At 44.5% G+C, this 24,519-nt stretch overlaps 1 protein-coding gene across 3 annotated transcripts in view; it reads left to right on the plus strand.

The window, feature by feature from the left end:
* Window positions 1-5,705: 5,705 nt before the first annotated feature.
* Window positions 5,706-24,519, plus strand: part of CAP1 (cyclase associated actin cytoskeleton regulatory protein 1) — a 45,672-nt gene continuing 26,858 nt past the window's right edge. The window contains exons 1-6 of one of the 3 annotated variants that reach the window (XM_068268795.1): window positions 5,706-5,798; window positions 7,751-7,854; window positions 7,987-8,087; window positions 12,592-12,669; window positions 18,549-18,692; window positions 18,790-18,875. In XM_068268795.1, coding sequence (XP_068124896.1) covers window positions 7,758-7,854; window positions 7,987-8,087; window positions 12,592-12,669; window positions 18,549-18,692; window positions 18,790-18,875 — 506 coding nt within the window. In that variant the 5' untranslated portion in view covers window positions 5,706-5,798; window positions 7,751-7,757. Of the gene's footprint in view, window positions 5,799-5,818; window positions 5,842-7,750; window positions 7,855-7,986; window positions 8,088-12,591; window positions 12,670-18,548; window positions 18,693-18,789; window positions 18,876-24,519 lie in introns of those variants that run through there. The other 2 variants (XM_068268794.1, XM_068268796.1) reach the window with 2 other exon arrangements.

The following is a 24,519-nucleotide window of genomic DNA, read 5'->3' on the forward strand; positions in this document are numbered from 1 at the left end:
ACAGGTTTACTTTTAATAGGGGCATAGCTAAAACATCAAAACTGCTCTAATAAGAAAACAGGCTTAGGTGAGCAGTGGTTAAAGGGGGATTGTCACCATAAAAATCAAATTTCAACAGCAACTGGTCTGAGTGTATTAACCTGCCTGGCGTTCTGATTCCTGCAGCCCTGCGGCCGCGGGAAAGTTTTTTGCAAAAAATGTTTTTTAATTTATCATGTAGCTAGCCTAGCGCTGCACCGCAGCGGGTAGCGGCGGAGATCAGGCGCAACACGCAGCAAGCAAAGTGCTTGCTGCGTGTTTTAAAAAAAAATTATTCAAATCGGCCCAGCGGGGCCTGAGCGGCGACCTCCGGTGTCTCTGGACGAGCCTAGCGCGTCCAGAACGCCAGGAAGGTTATGCTAATCCTACATTCAAAACTTTTTCTGCTGTTATGGTTTGGAGTTATTACATACTTTAGGTGCACCGGCCCTTTAATAGTCAGTACCAAACAGTTGCATGCTGGGGGTTATTTTTATCTATAATATATTCCTCCTCTTCCATTTATTTCCCTGCCTAGCTGCCTATCTTAAACACAATCCTATGCTCACTTGTGTTTACAAGCAAGGCTGAAGTGACTCAGCGATTGGAGGAGAAAAGGAAAAAAAAAAAGTCAAGGGCAGAAATTACATCAGGATTTAGCCTAAAACTGTGGGCAAAAGACATGGTTCCCACCAGGAACATAATTATCTTCATTTACTATATAAAATTCAAAAAATCAAGACGTGGACAGTACAATACATGGGTTATGTAAGTAGATCAAGAATGTATCTACTTATGTGTTTTTCCCCTGGAATAGTATGGCTAATCCTACTGTTTTAAAGCCATCCTTCATGCCCTTTCAGACTATTTCCCAGGGACTCTGTGCCTCCATCACAAGCCCTGCCGAAGAAGTCCAGAGCTCTTTGTCCACCCCCACCTGTAATACCATGGCCTGCCTCCAGCATGTAGCCAGCCAGATTAGCCACCCAGCTGTCACTGTCCATCTAGAAACAGGTGCAGCCTGATTTCAGTGAACATTAATTATTAGACAGAAAAGGTGAGGGTTTTCCTAAGCCAGGGGTGTCAATCTCAAATACAAAGTAGGCCAAAATTGAACACTGTGACCTAGTTGCGGGCCAACTTCAGTGCCTAATGGCCCCCATGCCAACCCTTATACAGTTCCCTGGTGTCTAGTGGTCCTCCCCCATATACAGTTCCCTGATGTCTAGTGGCCCCCACCCTCCCCAATACAGTTCCCTATTGTTTAGTGCTTTCTCCTTCCTCCCCCAAATGGCTCTTCTGGTGTTCTAGGGCTTCACCTCCAGTATAGCTTCTCTGGTGGTCTACAGTGGGCCAAACATTATGTAATGTAGGGAAACCATTTGAGAGCCAAATTTAATAGCTCTCAGGGCCAGATATGGCCCACGGGCCAGAATTTGACATGTATGCCCTAAGCCAAAGTAATGGTTCTTAAATGTATTTACAAATTACATCAAGGGATAAACAGGGTGTAGTACTGTATTAGCTGGCACTATTTTTAACACCAAGGCCTCAATTCACCAAGCTTTATCAAACACTTTATCAAACGTTTGAGAATTTATCTCATGAGTAAAATCTAATTTTGAATTCACTAAGGTGTTATAGTTTAATTGAACATTTTATCAATAAAACATTCGATAAATCTTTAACACCTTACTGATTTCAAAATTAGATTTTTCTCATGAGGTAAATTATCAAACATTTGATGATAACACTATCAACATTTGATAGTGTTGATAAAGCTTAGTGAATTGAGGCCATAGTCTTAAAGGGAAGGTTCAGGGAGGGTGGGGAAAAAATACAAATCAATTTCCACTTACCTGGGGCTTCCTCCAGCCCGTGGCAGGCAGGAGGTGCCCTCGCCGCCGCTCCGCAGGCTCCCGGTGGTCTCCGGTGGCCGACCCGACCTGGCCAGGCCGGCTGCCAGGTCGGGCTCTTCTGCGCTCCAAGTCCTTGTACTTCTGCGTCCCACGCCGGCGCTCTGACGTCATCGGACGTCCGCCGGGCTGTACTGCGCATGCGCAGAACTGCGCATGCGCAGTACAGCCCGGCGGACGTCCGATGACGTCAGAGCGCCGGCGTGGGACGCAGAAGTACAAGGACTTGGAGCGCAGAAGAGCCCGACCTGGCAGCCGGCCTGGCCAGGTCGGCCACCGGAGACCACCGGGAGCCTGCGGAGCGGCGGCGAGGGCACCTCCTGCCTGCCACGGGCTGGAGGAAGCCCCAGGTAAGTGGAAATTGATTTTTATTTTTTCCCCACCCTCCCTGAACCTTCCCTTTAAAGTGAACCTAAACTCAATGAAAAAAAAAAAAACAGTTTAAAGTGGACCCAAATTAAAAATACAAGATTTCAGAAATACAATTTCTTTTCTAAATTATAATAATAAATAGCAGCCTTTTTCAGCTGCATGATGACAAATATAAAATATTTTACATTTATTGGAGGAACCACTCTCTTCCTTTCAAATTGCCTGGATTTTTCCGGCAAACTGGTGGAGTAGATGGTGTCCGGCAATGGAGGAATTGCTAATGGCTGCCCCCAGTATAACCCTAGCTATGAAAAGAGAAAGGTGAAAAGCATGCACTGAAATGCTCATAGGCTTGAAGGAGTGTTTATTTATCTTTGTATGTGTCAGAGTGGTGCAACTACATATTTTTAATTAAAAAAATGTTTGGTCTGGGTCCGCTTTAACTTGCCTAAGGCTTCTACCAGCCCCCTGCAGCCACCCTGTGACAAACTGATCATCTGGACCCCTGCAGCAACCCAATTTTGATGGCCACAGCGACTGAGCGGCCTTAGCCACACCAGATCTTTGATTGCATTCCCGTCGCTGGAAGCGTCCTGTGCATGCACAATACAGGATTTTCTCGCACTGTGCATGCGTAGGACAGTCCCAGTGTCGGGACTCTGGTAAGGCTCTCTAGTACTGCTGCCAGGATCGGTGGGTGGTAGGGTTAATCACACACCTGCTTACCTGTAATCCATTAATGAACCCCTTACATTGTACTGACAGTAAAATTACCTTTATAGTAGTTCACTGGTGGGGACTTTAAGAAGCTCTGGACCCTGTGCAATTGCCCAGTTTGACCCTAAAGGCTAGTACACACTAGCAATTTTGATAGGCCAATCATTGGTCAATTTTACCACCTACATGTAGTATGACCATTTACCTATATAGGGCTCTATTCATAAAAGGTTACCGCAAGTTTTCCGCTCAAAACAGTGGATTTTTCCGTCCATTTAGCAAAGTGGGCATTCATAAAAGCTGTTCCCGCATGAAAATCTACAATCCCCCAGCAGAGAAATTTCCGCCTTCTCCAGTGTTTTTCTAGAAAAAAGTAACAAAATGGCCATTCATAAAGTTTAGAGGATGCGGTATGTAGACGGGAAATACCGCTTTCTCTGATTTTGCGGATTACATACAAGTGAATGGGACAGACCTCCCAGAGAGAGCAGTGCACGGAGGGACTCTGCCGGCTGAAGTGTTTCCGCATGCCTTCCGACAGCTTACCGCCAGCCTTCAGCGGGAGATCTCCGATCTGCTATCGCAGCTGGCAAGATTTCTATGAATGACCACCCAGAAGTGTAAAATACCGCTGCGGTATTTTCCCTCCAGGAGTTTTTTCGCCACAACTTTTTTATGAATAGAGCCCATAATCTGCATAGAATAGAAAATCTGTTTGGCCCTCATACTACATGGAGGTGGTAAAATTGACCAATCATTGGCCAATCAAAATTGCTAGTGTGTACTAGCCTTAAGGAAGCACTGGCCTTGCATCTAATAATAAAATCAGCGCTTATTCCAAAACATCATTACAGACAGGAAACAGAAGAAACTTGATGCACATTATGGGCTCTATTCATAAATCGTTACCGCAAGTTTTCCGCTCAAAACAGCGGACTTTCCCGCCCATTTAGCAAAGTAAGCATTCATAAAAGCTGTTCCCGCATGAAAATCTACAATCCCCCAGCAGAGCGAGAACTTTCCGCCTTCTGCAGTGTTTTTCTAGATTTATCTAGAAAAAAGTAACAAAATGGCCATTCATAAAGATTAGAGGAATCGGTATGTGGGCGGGAAATACCGCTTCCTCGAAGCCTGCGGATTACATACAAGTGAATGGGACAGGCCTCCCAGAAAGAGCAGTGCACGGAGGGACTCTGCCGGCGTAAGTTTTTCCGCATGCCTTCCGACAGCTTACCGCCAGCCTTCAGCGGGAGATCTTGCATCGCAGCTGGCAACATTTTTATGAATGACCACCCAGAAGTCTAAAATACCGCTGCGGTATTTTCTCTCCAGGAGTTTTTTCGCCACGATTTTTTATGAATAGAGCCTTTTGCTGTAATTTATAATCAGCTTGGAATAGGTGCAATCTGAGTGGTCCAGTTTTATTCCAAGTTGTAAACAAATTAGAATTTACGTTAACTCAGACAACACAGCACCTCATCTCTACCAGGAAACAGGCATTACTCACTAATCTCAAGATATTGTCCCTCCTGCAACCTTCGCTCCTCCCAAGAAATTCTCCTGGCCTCTAAGGTGATCACCTCCTCTCATGCTCGCATCCAGGACTTTACACGAGCATCAGCCCTTATCTGGAACTCTCTTCCACAGCCTGTACGTCATGCTCCAAACCTGGACATCTTCAAACGCACTTTTAAAACACACCTTTTCAGACAAGCTTATAACATTCTATAGCCCTTTATTTACTTATTTGTCACAATGTAATCAGAGGCAAAGAATCACTGCCTCATCCATCCTCCACCCCCTTACCTAGTGTGTCCCCCACTACCCATTAGATTGTAAGCTCGCAAGGGCAGGGTCATCCTCCTGTTTACTGTTTTTGTAACAATATTTGTGCTGCTTGGAACTCTGCTGTATATTTGTTAGTTGTATCTATGTTCCCCTTGTCGTCTTATTGTGCTTTGTAAAGCGCTGCGGAATATGTTGGCGCTATATAAATAAAAAATAATAATAATAATTATCAACAGATAAACTGAAGTGAAATGGTTATACGTGCCCTGAGCCTCCCGTCAGGAAAGCGTGCATATACACTGCCGTCACCACCTGCATGCAGCAGAGAAGCATATGAACTATCGGGGTAATATAGGGCGAGTGTAGAGAGGAGTAGCAGGGAGAAGTTAGCCACGTCAGGCGACACTGCCCACACCTGCAAGTCATCATCTCCCCCCAGCCTCCCGCAACCCCGCCCATAGCTGCTCTCGCCCCGATCTTTCGCCGCTCTGTGACCATCTTTGGTAAAGGCTGAAAGGTAAGCTCTTCGATTACGTCACCTACCCACGATTCTCTATGGCAACCAATGCTTCGCCCCGTGATGTTAAGGCGGATACACCCGCCATACTTCCTTTGGGCAAATATGCCTGCTATTTCGGATGTAATATCGCACCGTGTCTAGTAATTATCTCGTATCCATCCGCGGCGCGGTGTCCAACTGCCCCCTGCATGCCTATGACTGTACATACTGCTAAGAAACAAGTACAGCAAATGTTATGATAGCTGCCCGCACAAAACATGTACGCGGAACAGTCAGTTACGTTTTCAGAGTCAGGATAACTGACAGCGCTGCAGCAAATAAGGAACAGAAAGCAGCCAGCTACGTGCGAGAGCGGACAGCATCTATAGCCCCGCCCATTTATTATCGCGGAAATGATTTCCCGCGGCGCCTGCTGGGAGGTGACAGCCGGAAGTGGGGCAGGCAGCTAGTGAGCACTGGCAGCGGAGGTGAGTAGGGCGGGGTTGGGCTGTCATTCGGTGCAGTGTACCGGTATGTAGCAGGTACCGGGCGCGCGGTGCATGTGACTGTGCGTGAGACTGCATATGAGTAGTGCACATGGCTGCGTGCAAAGAGCTTGCTGTCACTGACACCGCTGCTGACACACTGACTTAGCGAGTACGCTCCCTGCACTGAGGCAGCATGTAGAGGAGGGTGCAGGTAGTGCTGGGCTGACTTGCATAGTGTGTGACACAGGAGAGTGTGCAGTGGCTATGCTCATTCGTGTTTTTCAAGTTTGCTTTGATGGGTTTCCTCTGTCTTGTCAAATTTATTATGATACATTTTGTACTGTAAAAAGTTATCTAAGTTGAGCAGAGTAGGTATTTTAGATGTTTGGAAGGCATTGATACATGTGTATCTGTCTAGAGGCGGTTGTCGATATAATGTCCGTGCTAAAGGGAGTGCTGATTGGCTTTTTAAGTTCTCTATGAGGTTTTCCGCTGGGTTCCCTAAACTAGACTATGGGCGTAGTGTGGGTGCAGGCATCTGTAAAATTAAATACATATGTCCATTGGCAATCATGGGATAGAGTTGCCCGTAGAAAGGTAATTAGCTGATAAATACCCACTAGTACCTACCTGTAGCTGAAATTATAAATTGTCTAGAGACATTAATCATATTTGAATGTTGACTCACACCTGAGCTAAAAATTAACATGGCATTTGGCTGCCACCAAAACTGCTGCTCTTGTTTGCTTTAGCTTTCTTGTATCAGCTCCATAGATTGACTGACTGCGTTTTTTTCTTGTCTCATGGCAGTCTCTTGTTATAGAGTAAATATACACAAATACTCAACACTCAAGGACAACTGAAATGAGTGATATGGTGGCTTCCATATGTATTGCCTTCTAAGCAATGCCAGGTGCTTGGCTATCTTGCTGATCCTCTGCCTATAATACTTTTAGCCATAGACCCTGAACAAGAATGTCAGATCTGACAAGATTAATTGCATGCTTATTTCTGGTGTTTAGGAAACTGCTGCAGCCAAATAGACCAGCAAGGCTGTCAGGCACCTGGTACTGTTTAAAAGGAAATAAATATGGCAGCCTCCATATTCTTCTCACTTCAGTTGTCCTTTAAGCTAGCCATACTTAGGTAAATTAGAGCTTGATATGCCAGTCCCCATGCTGCACACTCAGATTTCAGCAGAAGTCTATGGACTGTTGGTTGCCCTGCTTGCATTGTACAGTTTGGTGCTGTGCAGTCATATATTCTCTGCTGCTTTTTCCTCACCTGCTTGCACAGAAACACTCCAATATATCTGATCACATTGTTGACCATTGCCTAAAGTTATTGGAATCGATCAGGTATGTTGTATGTGGTGATTGATTGTGATGGAATTAGCCTGGAAAATTGTGTATGCCTAGCTTTTACTTGTCTAGTTGATTGCTCAATACCAAATGTGCAACAATGTAAATGTTTTTACTCTTTGCTACAGTGAACAGTATCTAGTAGAACAGTTAATTCATTTCAGTTTAAGTTAATTGATCTTAAGATTTTGTGCATGGACACCTATGATGTTGTTTTGACTTTGTTGCAGAAAGGTATAATTTGTAGATGTTATCCATCACAAAATGGGTTGTGTTTTTATTTTTGCTGACAGGCGACATATGTTGTTGCATGTTTGGAATGCAGAGGTATTTGCACAGACATGTTGCGGTTCAATCACTTCCTGTGCTAGTTACAAAGACTGCACATCAGTTATCTGTGCCTTTTTCCTAGCAGTGGGGAGAACACACTTCCTCCTTTCTTTTTTTACTTCCAACTTGTGGCTGATCATACAATTCTTACTTTTGGTTGTATTGTGTACTTAAAATTACATTGCTTTAGCTATTATTTTTGACCTTTCCTCTTCCCCCCCCCCCCCCCCCCCCCCCTCTTATACCTCTTGGCTCTCACAGTACAGTTATGGCTGACATGCAGAGTTTAGTTGAACGCCTCGAGAAGGCAGTGGGAAAGTTGGAGCTACTATCAGGAGGATCTGGTGGAGGTGCAAGCTGTGCAGGTAATGTTTAAGTTCTGTGTTGTTGTTTTTTTGTTTGTTTTGATTATTTTTATGATCATTCATGTTGCAGTATAGATATTTAGTATATAATACATTTTTTTTTTTTATACATATTTTTTTTCTAACCACTAGAAGTGGCAGTGTTTGTTGGAGCCTATGACTCACTGATTGCTGGATCTGTAGCAGAATATGTAAAAATCAGTAAGGAAATTGGAGGAGATGTCCAGAAACAGGTGAGATAGTGCTGTAAGAACCATATGTAAAAAAAAAAATGCATGGTGGGAAAAAATAGTCAGAAAACCTTACTTTCCTGTAAGGCCCTGTATGGTCTGATTCCCCTCCTATGGTCTTCTCTTCTCCCCTGCCCCCTCCAACCGTGAAAGCAAAAATGCCCCTCTAACACCTTGAACTGAACTGTAATACAGTAATGTACAAATGCAATGTTTTTATTAACATTTTATCAAGCTTGTAATTGGACGCACAGTAGCTGATTTTAATTGATCAAGTTAATGAATTGGTCCTTATGTACATACGTGCACAAAAATTGTCTTTTTTTCAATACACTGCCCTTTCCTTTTGCCAAAGTTGAAGTGATTGGATAGACCCTGAATACGTATCCAGGGTTTGGTCACTCTGAACATGTTTGCTGGGGTAGAAGATATCTGTAGATCAGGGATGTCAAACCAGTCCTTCAAGTGCCGAGGTCATCACACATTTTTGAACCAGCTCAAAATAATTGATGGGTCTGAATCAGGAAAGGTGTGGTCCATCAGGTAGAACACATTCCTCTTTCTCAGTCCATCCTAAACACTGGCATGGATTTGGCCCTCCAGGTTTGGCGTTCGACACGTGCTGTAGCTTGAAGATTATTAAACAATAGTGGAACGCTTTTTTTTCTTGTGTACTCACAGAGGCTAGGATGTAGACCAGGGAGTTGTTATAGAAAAAAGTGACAGTGGTGTGGTATACCAAATGAAAATTTGTGAATAGAAAACCCCAGGGGTTTTACCTTTTTTGTAATGAACAAAAATAAGATATGGGGTAACTACCAACTGTAAGTGGTTAGTTTGCTTGCCTGCCTTGCAGCTTTTCAACACTGGATTAGATTATCAGCAAGAAAAATAAAGTATAATTTTTTGCCCTCGCCCATTTTTGTGAAGTGTTTTTTTTTTCCCCTGATTGCTCTATTTTTACAACAGGAGAAAAGCGCTATACAAATGTTCGGATTATTATTTTTTTCCCACCTGCCCAAAACTGATGTTAGTAGAAGGAACATGAGATTGTGAGAGCATTTCATGAACCATAAATGATGTAACTAGTTCAGTATTCTTTGCAAAGTGCTTCATGATGAAACTCCTAACCTCCCCGGCGTTCTATTGAGATCGCCAGGGAGGCTGCGGGAGGGTTTTTTTTTTTTTAAATTAAAAAAAAACTATTTCATGCAGCCAACTGAAAGTTGGCTGCATGAAAGCCCACTAGAGGGAGCTCCGGAGGCGTTCTTCCGATTGCCTCCGGCGCCCAGAATAAACAAGGAAGGCCGCAATGAGCAGCCTTCCTTGTTTGGCTTTCCTCGTCGCCATGGCGACGAGCGGAGTGACGTCATGGACGTCAGCCGACGTCCTGACGTCAGCCGCCTCCGATCCAGCCCTTAGCGCTGGCCGGAACTGATTGGTCTGGCTGCGCAGGGCTCGGGCGGCTGGGGGGACCCTTTTTCGCCGCTGCTCGCGGCGGATCGCCGCAGAGCGGCGGCGATCAGGCAGCACACGCGGCTGGCAAAGTGCCGGCTGCGTGTGCTGCTTTTTATTTGAGGAAAATCGGCCCAGCAGGGCCTGAGCGGCAGCCTCCGGCGGTGATGGACGAGCTGAGCTCGTCCATACCGCTCAGGAGGTTAATGTATAAAAATGAATAATAAATGGTTTGCTGCATAAGCTCCTTTGTTGTATTACTTAGTAGCTTGAAGCCATGCTTTTTTTTTCAGTTCATATTTGGGTTTCAAGGAGATTATGCCATTTAGTTGATAAACTTTATGGGTTTCTAGTTAAACAAAAAAAGTGCTAGTTGGACACAGCACAAGTCAAACTGGAAATTTCACCTTGTACTACTAATTTGTTGACCCCTAAAAATCTGACTTTGTTTTTGTTTTAAAGAGTACCCGAGGCGGATTGTATGTAGATTATAGCAGTGTTCACCAACCCTGTCTTCAAGGCCCACCAACAGTGCATGTTTTGTGAAAAACCAGCGGTAATCAGCTCTGTTGCAACACTAATTACCGTACTCGTGCATGTTTGTGGTTTTCTGCAAAACATGTACTGTTGGTGGGCCTTGAGGACAGGGTTGGGGAACTCCTGGATTATAGGACTAGAGGCATGTCCTCTGCCCAATGACATGCCTCTGTGTCCTTCTGGTGCTGCTGTTAGTCCACCCTCAAAGCTAGCGACAATCTGATTGTCCCTAGCCTCCTTTTGCCCCTTCCAGCCATCAATCACTTAGCTCCCCTGGCTCCATCACCTTGCTTCCTCCAATCAGCGCTAAGCCATGACCCAGGAAGTACTTCCTGGTTGCAGCCATCTTAGTTTTCTCCTCCGGTGATCGGATGTTACACTGGCTGTGGAGGATGAGCGGGGCCACGTGGAGCGGCACAGATTGATCCGGGAGGCAGGGTGGAGCAGGTAGTTTTACTTTTTTCATGCCGCCTTGGGTTCTCTTTAAGCCACTCAATATCATTCCTAGTTTACTAGTGTATCCACTCATTTTCTGTTCTTTTGTGAGCTCTTCAATCCTCTCCACTGTAAAGGCAACCCTGTCTCTTAAGGTGGGTACACATCGTGGAATTTCACTTAGGATCTTTCAAACGAGTAATCAGATTGGCTATAAAAAAAAGCTAGCATACACACCTTTCTAATGGTTAAGGGCTCTGCCTCTGACATAGTAGACCTGGGTTCAAATCTCGTCTCTTCCTATTTCAGTAAGCCAGTGCCTATTCCGTAAAGAGTTCTTGGGCAAGACCCCTTAACACTACCTCTTCCTACTGAGTGCACTCTAGTGGCTGCCTTGCAAACTATTTCAGTCCGATTGGAGAAAAGTGCTATACAAATACTGGAATTATTATTATACAGACTTATTAGATCAGTTTTAAAAAATGAATCGCAGGGTGTACACATGGAACAATAGCCACTATATCGAAATCTCCCAGTATGTCAAATCTGCTTCCAATTGAGATGACTATTTTGAGCTGGGATCTTTCGCTGGCTGTAATTTTTTTTTTTTTTTTTTTTTTTTTTTTCTTTGCCGGATCTGATCATTTTCATCGTGATCAAAAAGTAGAATCTGAAGTTTAAATTGCATGGTGTACTAAGCATTAATGTCCATAATGAAATTTTTGTATTTGGTTGCAGATTGCTATTATGCTGGGCATACACGGGTCGATCCGACGGCCGATTAGCCGCCGGATCGACTCCCGCCGCATCCCCGCTCGTCCGCGCCCGGATCAGGCTCGATTGTTAAGCCAGCCTCCCTCGACTCGTGTATGCCCGGCATAAGACCTGCAGTAACGTAATTGTGGTATTGTTTGCTCATGTGTTGGGGCAGTTTCTGTTGACTGTGAGGCCAGGTTCCCTTTTTGAGCTGTGGATTTATTTATTTTTTTTTTTGTTTTTTTTTGTTTTTTTTGTCCAATCTTCGGTCATCGCAAAACTGACAGTGAATGGCTGGCCACTGGTCCCAACGGCAGATGGGAACTAAGCCCAATTGTGCTGACTCCCCTTTGTGTCTATGTAGAAACTTGGAAACTATACAGCCAAAATGAGACTTTAGATGGATCCCCTTTATTTGCCAGGTCTTTATCTTTCAATTCTCCCCTGAGTCCCAGAAGTGCTAACTTCCAGCGCTTAGCCCTGCCCCCTTGCAGACTAGTGCCATGGCACTCTGCTTCGGAGATGCACAGTGCCACAGCACTCACTTGCAAGGGGGCAGGGCTACACACCATAAGCCGGGAATTAGTGGGGGAGGGAAGAGACTTGAGACAGCCTTCCGGCTGAAGTTTTTAATGGCGCAAAATAAGAAATGTTTGTAATTTCATGAATGTCAACATTTTTGACACGCTGGCTCATATGCAAATAACTTGTTGGTTTTTTTTCTCCTAGGACAGGGAACGTTGGCTCTCCAGATGTTAAGGAACTACAAGTCCCACAATGCATTGTAGGAGTCTGACAGCCACACTTATGATTAATAAAGGCAAATGCATGCTGGGATTTGTAGTTTTATCACAGCTGGAGAGCCAAGGCTCCCTACCCCTGTCCTAGGACATAATAATCTCTTTAGAATTACTTTCAAGCATTTTACAATTGGAAAAAGTAACCAAAAGTTGGTGAAAAAGTACTATCAAAATTATTTTTGCTGGTGGTTTGAAAGGTATGTTTCAAGGTTAAAATATCACTTAAGAGAAAGTTAATTGCATATGGGCCACTGTGCGCTAACCAGGCAAAAAGTTCCCTAGAGGTCTAGGCATCAAAGTATCCGGGTTTCCAGTACTAGGGTGCGACATCATATTTGCATCTCTGTAACACAGATGTGCAGGCTGAACAGATGCCTGACAACAGGCATTTGAATTTAAACAATGTAGCGAATTGCAAATGCCTTTTTTTATTTTTTATTTTTTTTTTTAAGGTCGATTTGAAGATTAACTTTTTAGAAATCAGAATGTATGTCTAAATTTTTCTGTTTTGATGTATTCTTCAGGCTGAGCTTGTCCAAGCTGCCGTAAACCTACAACGTGACATTTTGGTAATGGCATCACAGTTTCAAGAACCTGATAAAGTAAGTGTGTGATCATTTCCCCCCTCCCCCTGTACAGTAAATTGTACACTATATTTATCGATGGATTTTTTTATTTATTTTTTTTTAATGGTATGTGTACCTCCCAGGTTTCTGCACTGCCATTTTAATCCGCTCCAGTATTTTGGGTTTCCCTGAGACAGGTGCTCAGTAAGGAAAGTGATCTACACTAGGATTTGGTGTTCTTGAGATAAGTTCCCCAATTTATCTTTGCCCCAGGGCCCCCATGCCCCTTAAACCGGCCATGGATGACAGCCTTTAACCTGCCTGGCGTTCTATTAAGATCGCCAGGGAGGCTGCGGGAGGGTTTTTTTTTTTAATAAAAAAAAAACTATTTCAAAGCCCACTAGAGGGTGCTCCGGAGGCGTTCTTCCGATCGCCTCCGGCGCCCAGAATAAACAAGGAATGCCGCAATGAGCAGCCTTCCTTGTTTTGCTTACATCGTCGTCCTGACGTCAGCCGCCTCCGATCCAGCCCTGAGCGCTGGCCGGAACTTTTTGTTCCGGCTACGCTGGGCTCAGGCAGCTGGGGGGACCCTGTTTCGCCGCTGCTCGCGGCGGATCGCCGCAGAGCGGCGGCGATCAGGCAGCACACGCAGCTGGCAAAGTGCCGGCTGCGTGTGCTGCTTTTTATTTGAGCCAAATCGGCCCAGCAGGGCCTGAGTGGCAGGCTCCGGCGGTACTGGACGAGCTGAGCTCGTCCAGACCGCCCAGCAGGCTAAGGACCTTTGCCCCAGGACTTCAGCATTTTTTTGGCCAATAGGAAGGAAGCGGACAATCAGTTTTTGCCTCAGTTTTGTGTGCAAAGTTCTGTGTGTGAAAAAAGGTCCATTTTTGTACTGGCTTTCACTGCCTCAGTGAGGCTCAGTGAAAAAATGCCAAATCCAGACTCTCCGTTCAGTTTTAATGCACAGAGCCCACGGATCCGTTTTTTTTTTTTTTTTTTTTTTTTTTTTTTTTTTTTTTTCTGTAGCAGTGAAGACTAACTATTTTTAACCTGGGGATCCGTGGCTCCGTTTTCTTTCCATGCCTCAAAATGTATCACATGGATATATTTTTTAAAACGAGTGTTAACCGGCTCTAAATCTGTAGCGGTGCCAGTTACATTACCGGCAGGCTTGTGTAAATTGATCAAAGCAAATTCCCTTTTTTCTTGGAGCCTTACCAAGTTTTAAAGGGACACTGAGCACCTCTCATGGGTATGCCTTTTAAAGAGACTCCGACCAGTACTGCAAAGTACTTAAAGGGGAACTTCAGCCTAAACAAACATACTGTCATCAAGTTACATTAGTTATGTTAATTAGAATAGATAGGTAATATAATCTCTTACCCACCCTGATTTAAAAGAACAGGCAAATATTTGTGATTCATGGGGGCTGCCATCTTTGTCATGGGGGCAGCCATCTTTTTGGTTGAAAGGAGGTGACAAGGAGCAGGAGACACATTTCCAACTACCCTGTGTCCTGATTACCCCTCCCACACGCTAGGCTTCAAATGTCAAATTCAGAGTGTAAAAAAAAAAAAAACTTGCACCAAAACAGCAGAACGAAAACAACAAAATCAGAAATCCCATCGTGCTTTGCACAGCATCAGGGGAAAAAAGCCCGGGCAGTTTTCTTCTGTGCAGCTAAAAATGAGGCTTGTATAAGAGAAACAAAGTTCTGATGCTGTGAAACTGTTAAAGAAACACAAAGCATTTTCAGTGCTGCTGGGTCGATTTTTAGTCCAGAGGTTCACTTTAAAGATGCATATCTTTTTGTAGTTTGTGTTCCCCTCTTTTATTTGATGCCTGAATCACCGTTCTACACCAAATAGTTTTTGTTCAATTTAAAAATCGCGGCTGCCATCTTGGCTATGTTATAACTTCCGGGTCACCCCTGTCTCTTCTGTTAGAGAAGGGCATCACTGAATGAAGCAGGAAGAGAAAGTGACATGCATGGCCATTGCAAGAGGCGCCTCCAGAGCGGTCATAGCACGACTTTGTTTTTGACTTTGAAAGTTATCTGGCTTAAAGGATACCACAACCGAAGGGTTGTGGTAAAAATGACTGCAGCACTGTGTAGGTAGTTCTGAGCACATACCAGTCGTTCCTCCTGCCCCCTCCGTCTTGTGCCGTTCTCCATGTATCCCTCCCGGTGTGATGCGACTTTACTGAACTTTGCCCCGGACATACTGCGCACACTGTCCCCTTTGTGCCGCGTGTGCGCTCCATTACACCGAGCGTCACATGATTAGCATGTGACGCTCGGTGTAATGGAGCGCACACGCAGCACAAAGGGGACAGCGTGCTTCTGAGCCTCGTACTATGCGCCGGCTAGAAGCGAAGGGGGAAGGACATACTGCGCACACGGGCAGTATGTCCGGGGCAAAGTTCAGTAAAGTCGCATCACACCGGGAGGGATACATGGAGAACGGCACAAGACGGAGGGGGGCAGGAGGAACGACTGGTATGTGCTCAGAACTACCTACACAGTGCTGCAGTCATTTTTACCACAACCCTTCGGTTGTGTTATCCTTTAACGGCATATCCATGAGAGGTGCTCTGAGTCCCTTAAAGTATTTGGGAATTATCCTTACCCCTTCTTTGTCCTCTCTTCTTGAGCAGAATTTTAAAGGGGTTCTTTTGCATATTTAAAACAAAAACTGACACTTGCCTTGAGCTTCTATCGGCCCATTGCAGCTGTCATGTCCCATGCCGTACTCCTCCTGCGATCTTCCGGTCCCCGACACCGGTCTAATGACTGTGCAGTGCAAGAAAACTTTATACTGCGCCTGCGCAGTAAGCTTCCGATGACACGAGCGAGCATGCGCACGGCCGGGCAGCCGCAGTTTTATTCGTCTAGTTAGACAATCAATTAGACCGGTGTCGGCGGCTGGGAACGGAAGATCGCAGGATGACTGAGCGGGACATCCTGCGCTGATAGAAGCCCCAGGTAACTTTCAGATTACTTTTGTTTTTTATATATGCAAGAGAACCCCCTTTAACTCCCCTTCTTGATACATTCAGAGTGGTTTTCTATACTGATTACCTGGTTCGGTAGTGATCGCTAGTAAAGATGGTGTTACTTCCTAACTTAATGTAATGTAATGTAATGTATAAGCAAATTGCGCCTGCCCTGGTGGATCTGATCCGTTGAGTGTTCGCTACCACAAGTCCACTAAAGATCTGTTGAAAAAGTTGTGACAGCGCTCCTCTTCTTAATAACTATATATCTGCAATGAACAAATTCCACATAGTGCATTACCAACATTACTTCCTAACTTGTTTGTTTTTAGAGCACTTCCGTTATTTATCCCTAAATTGAAACTCCCCTTTTTTCAAACCTTATTTAATAAATGTAATTGGAACAACAAACGTTCCATGGTATGTAACTGAATCCATTATACACTGAAATATGCAGGGGGGTTGGCGGTCCCTCAAATTTGGAATTACTTGGCCGCTAGTTTAGCTTAGATTTCTCATTGGCATAAATGTCTCCTCTTTCCCCCCCCTCTCTTATGGGTGCAATTTGAAAAGGATTCTATTTCTCCTTTATTTATTTTTTAACAGTCCTTTGTGGACTGGTCCTTGCTCCCCAACCTGTCTCTCAATTGAATAAAATTGTTTGGCAACATCTGTGACTCTGCAAGACCATACATTTTTGTTTCTCCTCGGCAAAACCCACACTTCTTTCTTATTTGGGTAACCCAAACTTTTTGCCAGGTTTAGATAATACTGAAGCAGATGGTGAAGCGATAACCTTGGTATTGTCAGAAAGTTTTAGCTAACTAATAAATTTATCCCATTTTCGCTCTGTCTATAACAGATCAATTGCACAATCTGAAATGTTTCAATCTGCTCAAATTCTGCTTTTTCTTTCTTTGCCTACTTTGAGCCCCCCCTGGACGTATTGCCACATTTTATGAACAAATTTGTTAGCATCCCAACACTGAATCTGGGGTAACAGGACTCCTCACCACAGATGAGGCTAAAACATATGCAAGATTGGGATACTGATTGGGATTCCCTGATTACTGACCAGCAGTGGTCTAGTATTTTTCGTAATATAGCTAGAAGAAACTGCATATAAATTAACTACCAGATGGTATTATACACCTGATGGGGTGCAGAAAATGTTTCCTCAGTCTTCATCTTTGTTTTCAAAGTTGTAGTTCTACAGGTTCTATTAAGCATATATTTTGGGAGTGCCCTGTAGCAATGGATACTTGGTTTAAAAATGGCAGGTCTGGTTAAAGGTAAAATCTAGGTTAAATTTGATATGTTAAATGCTTTTTTGTTTTTGCCCTCAAAACACATGCCAAAATCCTTCAGACCCCTAGTGAATGTGCTGATAGGTGCTACTCAATGGTTGATTACGTTTCATTGGAAACAGTCTACCATTAACTTTGATCTTTTACTGAACCAAGTTGACCAAATTTTATTGATGGAGAAAATTGCATACACCCTAGATGACTCCCAGGATAAATTTATTTTTAAGTGGGAAGATTGAATTGCATATCGAAGCCCAGGTGACCTTTTTGGGTGGAGCCCTTTCACTTGTTTAAAGGTATGTACACACGTCTGATTTTTCTGAACGACTTGCCGTTCAAACCAGTCGTTTGAACGACAGACGTGTATGCGGTTGATCGTTAGACTGATAGCAGCAGTTTTTACTGATCTACTCGGCAGATCCGTGGACTAACTGTGGTTCAAACGACAGTTAGGTCCGTATATGTGTACAAACGACTTATTTGAAACTCTATTAGTTTGACACTCTGATCAGTCACTTAATCTAGTCCATATTTCTATCCAGTCCATTGTCCGTTATCAAGTTGGTTAAACAACATAAATTAGCATATCAAACAACTTGTTGGTCAGTGTGTACATGTCTGAATGACTTGCTGTTTGAACTTCAAGTCTTTTAAACGACAATCAGGCGTAAAGTTGGACGTGTGTACGCACATTTAGAGTTCATGCTTCAATTGATCAAGAATGGTTTATCTTGTTTACTTAGCTGTTGTGGTAGCTCGGGCCAAGGATGATGGGTTCCCTGGAGCTGCCCTCCTATTAGATAGCTTCTCTTTTTAAACCATTGTTTGCTATTGAGTTAATTTTTTTTTTTTATGTAAGATTATGAAGGTATCAGTTTGCTGCAATCGTACTTATGTATTCTACTGTGACATGCCATGTTTGACATGACTTCCTTAGTATTTGCATCTTTTATATGATGCCATTTTGGCAAACCGTTTTGTACCATTTTTGTGATACCTTCAACGTGCATAAACAGAGTATCACTTCTATCACACCAAGCCTTGTTAATATGATCTTCATGGAGATTTGGATTTGCCCACTTTGGTCATTGATCAAGTATAAGGCATTCATGAATGTGAGTCCTATTAAGGCCAAATTTTTGAAAAATGAAAGCTGAAATATTTCGGAACCACACTAATTAACATGGTCTGTCACATCTGGAGTGATTCTGCATGTGGGAGAACAGTGTACGATTCCCTCAAATGTGATCACTGCCTTAGGTTTTTAGTAACCTATCCAGTGACAAGTTTTTTTTGCAACCTGATGTTTCTATAAATATTGTAAATGGTCTGTGTTTAACCTGTGCAACACAAAATAAACACTGATGCTGAAGCGACTCGCTTTGCACTGTTTTTAGAATAGTGTGTTTTTATTTTTATGTTTTTTCTTTGTTCCTTCTGCATTTTTAACTCTGGAGTCTATGTAACCTTTGTCTTTGTTTGTTCTTACTAAAACTGTAGTATAATGGACAGTAGTGCAAGGGAATGTGGTAAAAGAATAGCATCTAGCATTGTCGGTAAACTGTTTGCTGTGCTTGTTAATCCACATAATTCTGTTCCTTCTTTTTGTAGCAAAATCTCCCTACTGTGCTCGCTCCTTTGTCCAAGCAGATTCAGGTTGTTCAAAATTTCCGGGAGACTAATCGAGGCAGCAAACAGTTTAATCACCTTTCAGCTGTGAGCGAAAGTGTGCCTGCTCTTGGATGGGTAGCAATGGTAAGTCTTTTCAGCTTTTATTTTTAGTATCTTAAAGAGCTTGCACTACTGGAATCTTCATGTGCGGTTCTTTTACCTTTTTTTCTTTTCTGTGTAGGCTCCAAAACCTGGCCCATACGTGAAGGAAATGATGGATGCAGCAATGTTTTATACCAATAGAGTACTGAAGGAATTCAAAGATGTGTGAGTTATTGACTGATTAGGGGCTTTTAGACAGTATGTGCACTGTGATAAACTGCATGCTTTCCATAGTGGAAACAATCAGGGCATCCTGCTGCAGTGCTGCTGGAATGCATTTTTAATTCTTGTAATAGACAAAGTATGATCAAGCACTGACTATGAATGATCAATAAGATGCAAATAGTTCCGAGTTGATGCAGGATTAAGCAATCATGATTATGCCAATGCTGTTGGATGCATCCTTCTCCTCTCCATGCCTTTTTTACAGGAATGAGAAAAATCTAACGCACATGATTCTGCTTACCACAGTTTAGTGAATATACACCTCAAGCCTCATACACACGAGGCACAGATGTCTCACAAGAGACAAAGAAAAAAAAGTGACAGTTCGTTGCCAGGTCCCTCTGTGCAGCAGCCATACACACGGCGCACAGAGGGACAGAGATGCGGCAGAAGCTGTCGCCGAAGGTTCCAGCCCCCTCCCAAAAGCCAGAAGCTCAGAGCATGGTGTATGGGTTGCTGTCGCCAGTCCGCATACACGTGCAGTACGCGTGGCAGACTAGTGACAGTTGCGGCGACAGCTGTTGCCGGCGATTGGCCACGTCAATCGCCTGGCGATGGTTCGTGGCGCGTGCCTCATACACACGGGGGACCTGTTGCTGTTACATGCGCATGCCACGTGTTTGTGGCGACAATTGTGCCACGTGTGTGTATGAGCCATCATCAGTATCTTCATGCTGTGACTAATCACTAGCAACAGATCAGTGTTTTTCAGGAGCTATGCTGTTGACAACACTATTGCTTGTGACAGCATCACTAACTAGATGTTGCCACTAGTTTCAAGCAATAGGAATCGATAATTTGCATTTGAAACTAGTGTGGGCGACAGCTGCCCCTCAGCTGTAGACAACCTTGAGTTACTGAGCAACTAGAGTATTATTGCTAGAGTGAAAAATCTCCCTTTACACAGGTAACTATGATAAAAGTAGGTACACACACACACACACACACACACACACACACACACACACACACACACACACACACACACACACACACACACACACACACACACACACACACACACACACACACACACACACACACACACACACACACACACACACACACACACACACACTTTGCCATGTTATGGTCTTAATCCAACATTAAATTCATTTTTTCCCCTCAAAATTCTACATGCAACACGCAGGGGCGTAACTAGGCCCCACCGGGCCCCCCTGCAGATTTTCTGAGCGGGCCCCCCCCCCTGGGGCCCGCTCGGGGCCGTTTTGTGGGTGCTGGAGGGGTGGCAGCATGAGGGGAAAGCCTTGCCCACAGTCGGCGGGGAGAGGGGTAGTTCCCCCCTCTCCCTCACCTCGGGAGAAGTCGCTAGAGGGAGAAGTCTCCGATGGAACGCACGGAAGCAGGTATGTATCTGCCCGCCGCTCGCTGCCCACCACAGCCCCACAGACACTTACGAGCTGGAGGGGAGCGCAGAGGGGAGAGCCCCGAGGTGAGGGAGAGGGGGGAACTACCCCTCTCCCCGCCGACTGTGGGCAAGGCTTTCCCCTCATGCTGCCACCCCTCCAGCACCCACAAAACGGCCCCGAGCGGGCCCCAGGGGGGGGGCCGGGCCCCCCGCGGGCGCAGGGGCTGCAGGGCCTATTCCTACGCCCCTGGCAACACCCCATAATGACAACATGGAAAAAGTTTACTTGAGATTTTGGCAAATTTATTAACAAGTCAGGCTCGTGTTTGAAAATCTGCAGCTCAGAGCAGTAATCCCGAGCTAGACTTGTGGTGCCCACTGCAATGTCTATGCAGAGTATAGCACGCAACGGGCATTTTCACTCACCTCCCCGGGGATCCAGACGCTGGTCTTCTTTCTGTCCTCCGAGGCTCTGCATCCCCTTGGTGTTATCCTGCCTGTCATCATGACATATGGCAATCTCACTATAGGGCTACCACCTGGAGTACGAAGGGATAACTGCAGCGCTGGATCTCAGGGAGTTAAGTGCAGGGGCTGCTGCAGGCTTTCTGGTGGCATGATTGTTTTGCGTTTTTATGTTTTAAAAGCATGCAAAAAAAAATGCACTGCATTTAGAACGTAAATCTGGAAATAATCATACCGCCAGGGATGTTAACTTGAAGGGGAAAAAAATCACATGTACATAAGTATTCACGGTGTTGTCTATGTACCCTTGGCAGCAATTACAGCACTGTCTTTTTGAATATGCCACAAGCCTGGCACACCTGTACTAAGCCAGTTTCGCCCATTCCTCTTTGCAGCACCTCTCAAGCCCCATCAGGTTGGATGGGAAGCGTTGGTGCACAGCCATTTAAAGATAAACTCCAACCAAGAATTGAACTTTATCCCAATCAGTAGCTGATACCCCCTTTGACATGAGATATCTATTCCTCTTCACAAACAGACCATCAGGGGGCGCTGTATGACTGATATTGTGGTGAAACCCCTTCCACAAGAAATGCTTGAGTACGTACTCCTGGCAGTTTCCTGTCTGTGAACCTTGCTGCGTTGTGGGAAATAGCTGTTTACAGCTGTTTCCAACTGCCAAAAAAGCATGCAGCAGCTACATCACCTGCCCACAGTAAAAATGTCACCATGTAATGTCTGAATGTAAATCAAGGATTTAAAAGATTTTACAATGGGCAAACACTGGCTAAATCATTTATACATAATTATTGTAAAAATGAAGCACTTTTTTATTACATTATTTTCACTGGAGTTCCTCTTTAAGATCTTTCCAGAGATGTTAAAGAGGAACTCCAGCCTAAACATACTGTCATTACGTTACATTAGTTATGTTAATTAAAACAGATAGGTAATCTAAACTCTTACCCACACTGTTTTAAAAAGAACAGGCAAATGTTTAATTTCATGATGGCAGCCATCTTTTTGGTTGAAAGGAGGTGACAGGGAGCATGAGACAGTTTCAACTGTCCTGTGTCCTGAGCACCTCTCCCAGTTGCTAGGCAATCCCATCATGCTCTGCACAGCATCAGGGGAAAAAAGCCCGGGCTTTTTTTCTTTGATGGGTGGAGCTTAGTTAAAAATTCAGGTAAAAATGATGCTTTGGTAAGAAAAACAAAGTTCTGATGCTGTAAAACTGGTAAACACCAAGCCTTTTCAGTTCTGACTAGATTTTTAGTCCGGAGGTTCACTTTAAGTCTGATTCAAGTCTGAGCTGGGCCAATCGAGGACATTCAGAGTTATCTTGGCAGGGTCATTGTCTTGCTGAGAGATGAATCCTCTCTAGTTCAAGAGCACTATAGGATGTCTGTTCATTGGAGCTTTGACAATGTGGTTCTTGGTAGGGCTGAACGATTTTCGGTTTAAAACCGAAAATCGTGATCAGGGCAATGACTATCTTGGTATCGTCAAAGCGGCGGTTTTCGCCGCTGCTGCCTGGTCTGCTCGGCTCCCTTCCCCTGCTTGCTGCCCCCTCCTCCAGTAATTTCCCATTACAAAGTTAAGAAAAAGTGGGGGGAAGGCTGCGCATCCCTAGACACATGCTGCAATGGAATGGTTAATCGCATAGGCATACACCGCCTCTATTAGACTGTAAAATGCATGCCCTGCATCCAAAACATCGCTAACATTTATTACGCTAGGAGGAACTTTAGTTTCCAATATGGTTTGCATGCAAAGTATAAAGTACTAGACACTTGCGCCGCGGTGAGGCAAACCTCCGGGCAAGTGACCTAACCTAAATTTAAAACCTTGGGAGCAGCTAAGCAAAAAAAAGTATAACTTACATTTTGTTGAACGAGGAGAATGCCAGCGCATACCACTAAGGCTGCATCTGAAATGACCACCAGCTCAGCGTTCAGCACCTATATAGACTCTCTGCACACTTCGCATTGCACTACTGCGTGGTGAGCCGCAGGAAAGAGCCGGCAAACATTCTCGGCCTGTACCAGGAAGTGTGACGTCACTTCCTGGCGGCCACCGTTACTAGGCAACAGTCGTTGCCTCTTCCATGCGGCTCACCGCGCAGCGTGCAATGCGGTGAGCCCGACTGTAATGGGAACTTGCTCGCGGCCCCCTCCTCCAGTAGGGGAAGGGAGCAGAGCAGGTAAAGTCAGAGGGGAGGGGGGGATCTGGAGGCTGCAGCAACTACACACTGCCTAACCGGTCTTGTGGCCCCCTACACGCTGCCTAACCGGTCTTGTGGCCCCCTACACGCTGCCTAACCGGTCTTGTGGCCCCCTACACGCTGCCTAACCGGTCTTGTGGCCCCCTACACGCTGCCTAACCGGTCTTGTGGCCCCCTACACGCTGCCTAACCGGTCTTGTGGCCCCCATAGCCTGCTACCTGTACTGGGGGAACTCATACTAACCATCAGTGTGCTAATCCATCGTTGTGTATTGAAAATCGTGAATCGAAATCGCAGTTTCTGACAGAAATCGTGCAATTCAATCTTTTCCTAAAAACGTTCAGGCCTAGTTCTTGGTCACCTCCCTGACTAAGGCCATTCTCCCCGATCGTTCAGTTTAGATGGCCGGCCACCTCTAGGAAGGAAAAAAAATATTCTCGGGTTTTATTTACATTTGAGCAAAAAGTGTCCAGTACAAAATTATTCATACCCTTCTCAATAATCAATAGAAAAGCCATTATTAGCTATTAAGGCAATCAAATGCTTCCCATAACTGCAGACCAGCTTTTTGCATGTCTCCACAGGTATTTTTGCCTATTCATCTTTGACATCCATTCATCTTTAGCATCATCTTTAGTGGTGTCCTCCTTGGTCTGCATCCGTGGAACCCAGCAGTATGCAGTGTCTGTTGGATTGTCTGCCTTGGGACATTGCCACCAGCAGAGCCCAGATTCACCAGGATGGCCTTGGTCCTGGCTAGCATAGGTGTCACTTTTGGCTACTTTTTCCGACCACGTCTTCCTGAGATTTTCCACAGTGAGGAACATCCTTGTATTTTTTAACAATACTTTGCACTATAGCCACTGGAACTTGAAAACCTTTAAAATTGGCCTTGTAGCCCTTTCCTGACTTGTGAGCAGCCACAATGCGCAGCTGCAGGTTCCTTAATGAGCTCCTTTGTCTTAGCCTTGACTGTCCACAAACCAACTGCAGAGAGCTGCTGTTTTTCACCTGTTGAGTTGATTAAAACAGCTGTTCCCAATTCATCAAGGTAATTAGGATGCTTTAGAACAACTTGGACTATTAGGAATGGTATAGAACGTTGGATTTTCCCACAGACTGACAGTTTGTGAAGGGTATGAATAATTTTGGACTGGACACTTTATTTGCTCAAATGTAAATAAAAGCTGAGATGGTTTTTTTTTTTTTTTTGTTTTGTTCCCCTCCCCGCCTTTTCAAATCCTGTCCAGTCAACTGAATTTACCACAGGTGGCCTCAAATAAAGCTACAGAGACATCTCAATTATGTTTAGGGGAAACCGGATGCACCTGACCTCAATTTTGACCTTCATGGCAAAGGCTGTGAATACTTTGATATACAGTATGTGTTTTCTCATTGTGAGGAAAAAAAGAAAGTGAATCCATTTTGGAATAAAGCTGTAATATAACAAAATGTGGCAAAAGTGATGCACTGTGAATACTTTTTGTATGCACTGTATATATCGCATTGCAATATCTATGCATGC

Source organism: Hyperolius riggenbachi, chromosome 2 (genome assembly GCF_040937935.1).
Source record: "Hyperolius riggenbachi isolate aHypRig1 chromosome 2, aHypRig1.pri, whole genome shotgun sequence".
Classification (NCBI taxonomy): domain Eukaryota; kingdom Metazoa; phylum Chordata; class Amphibia; order Anura; family Hyperoliidae; genus Hyperolius; species Hyperolius riggenbachi.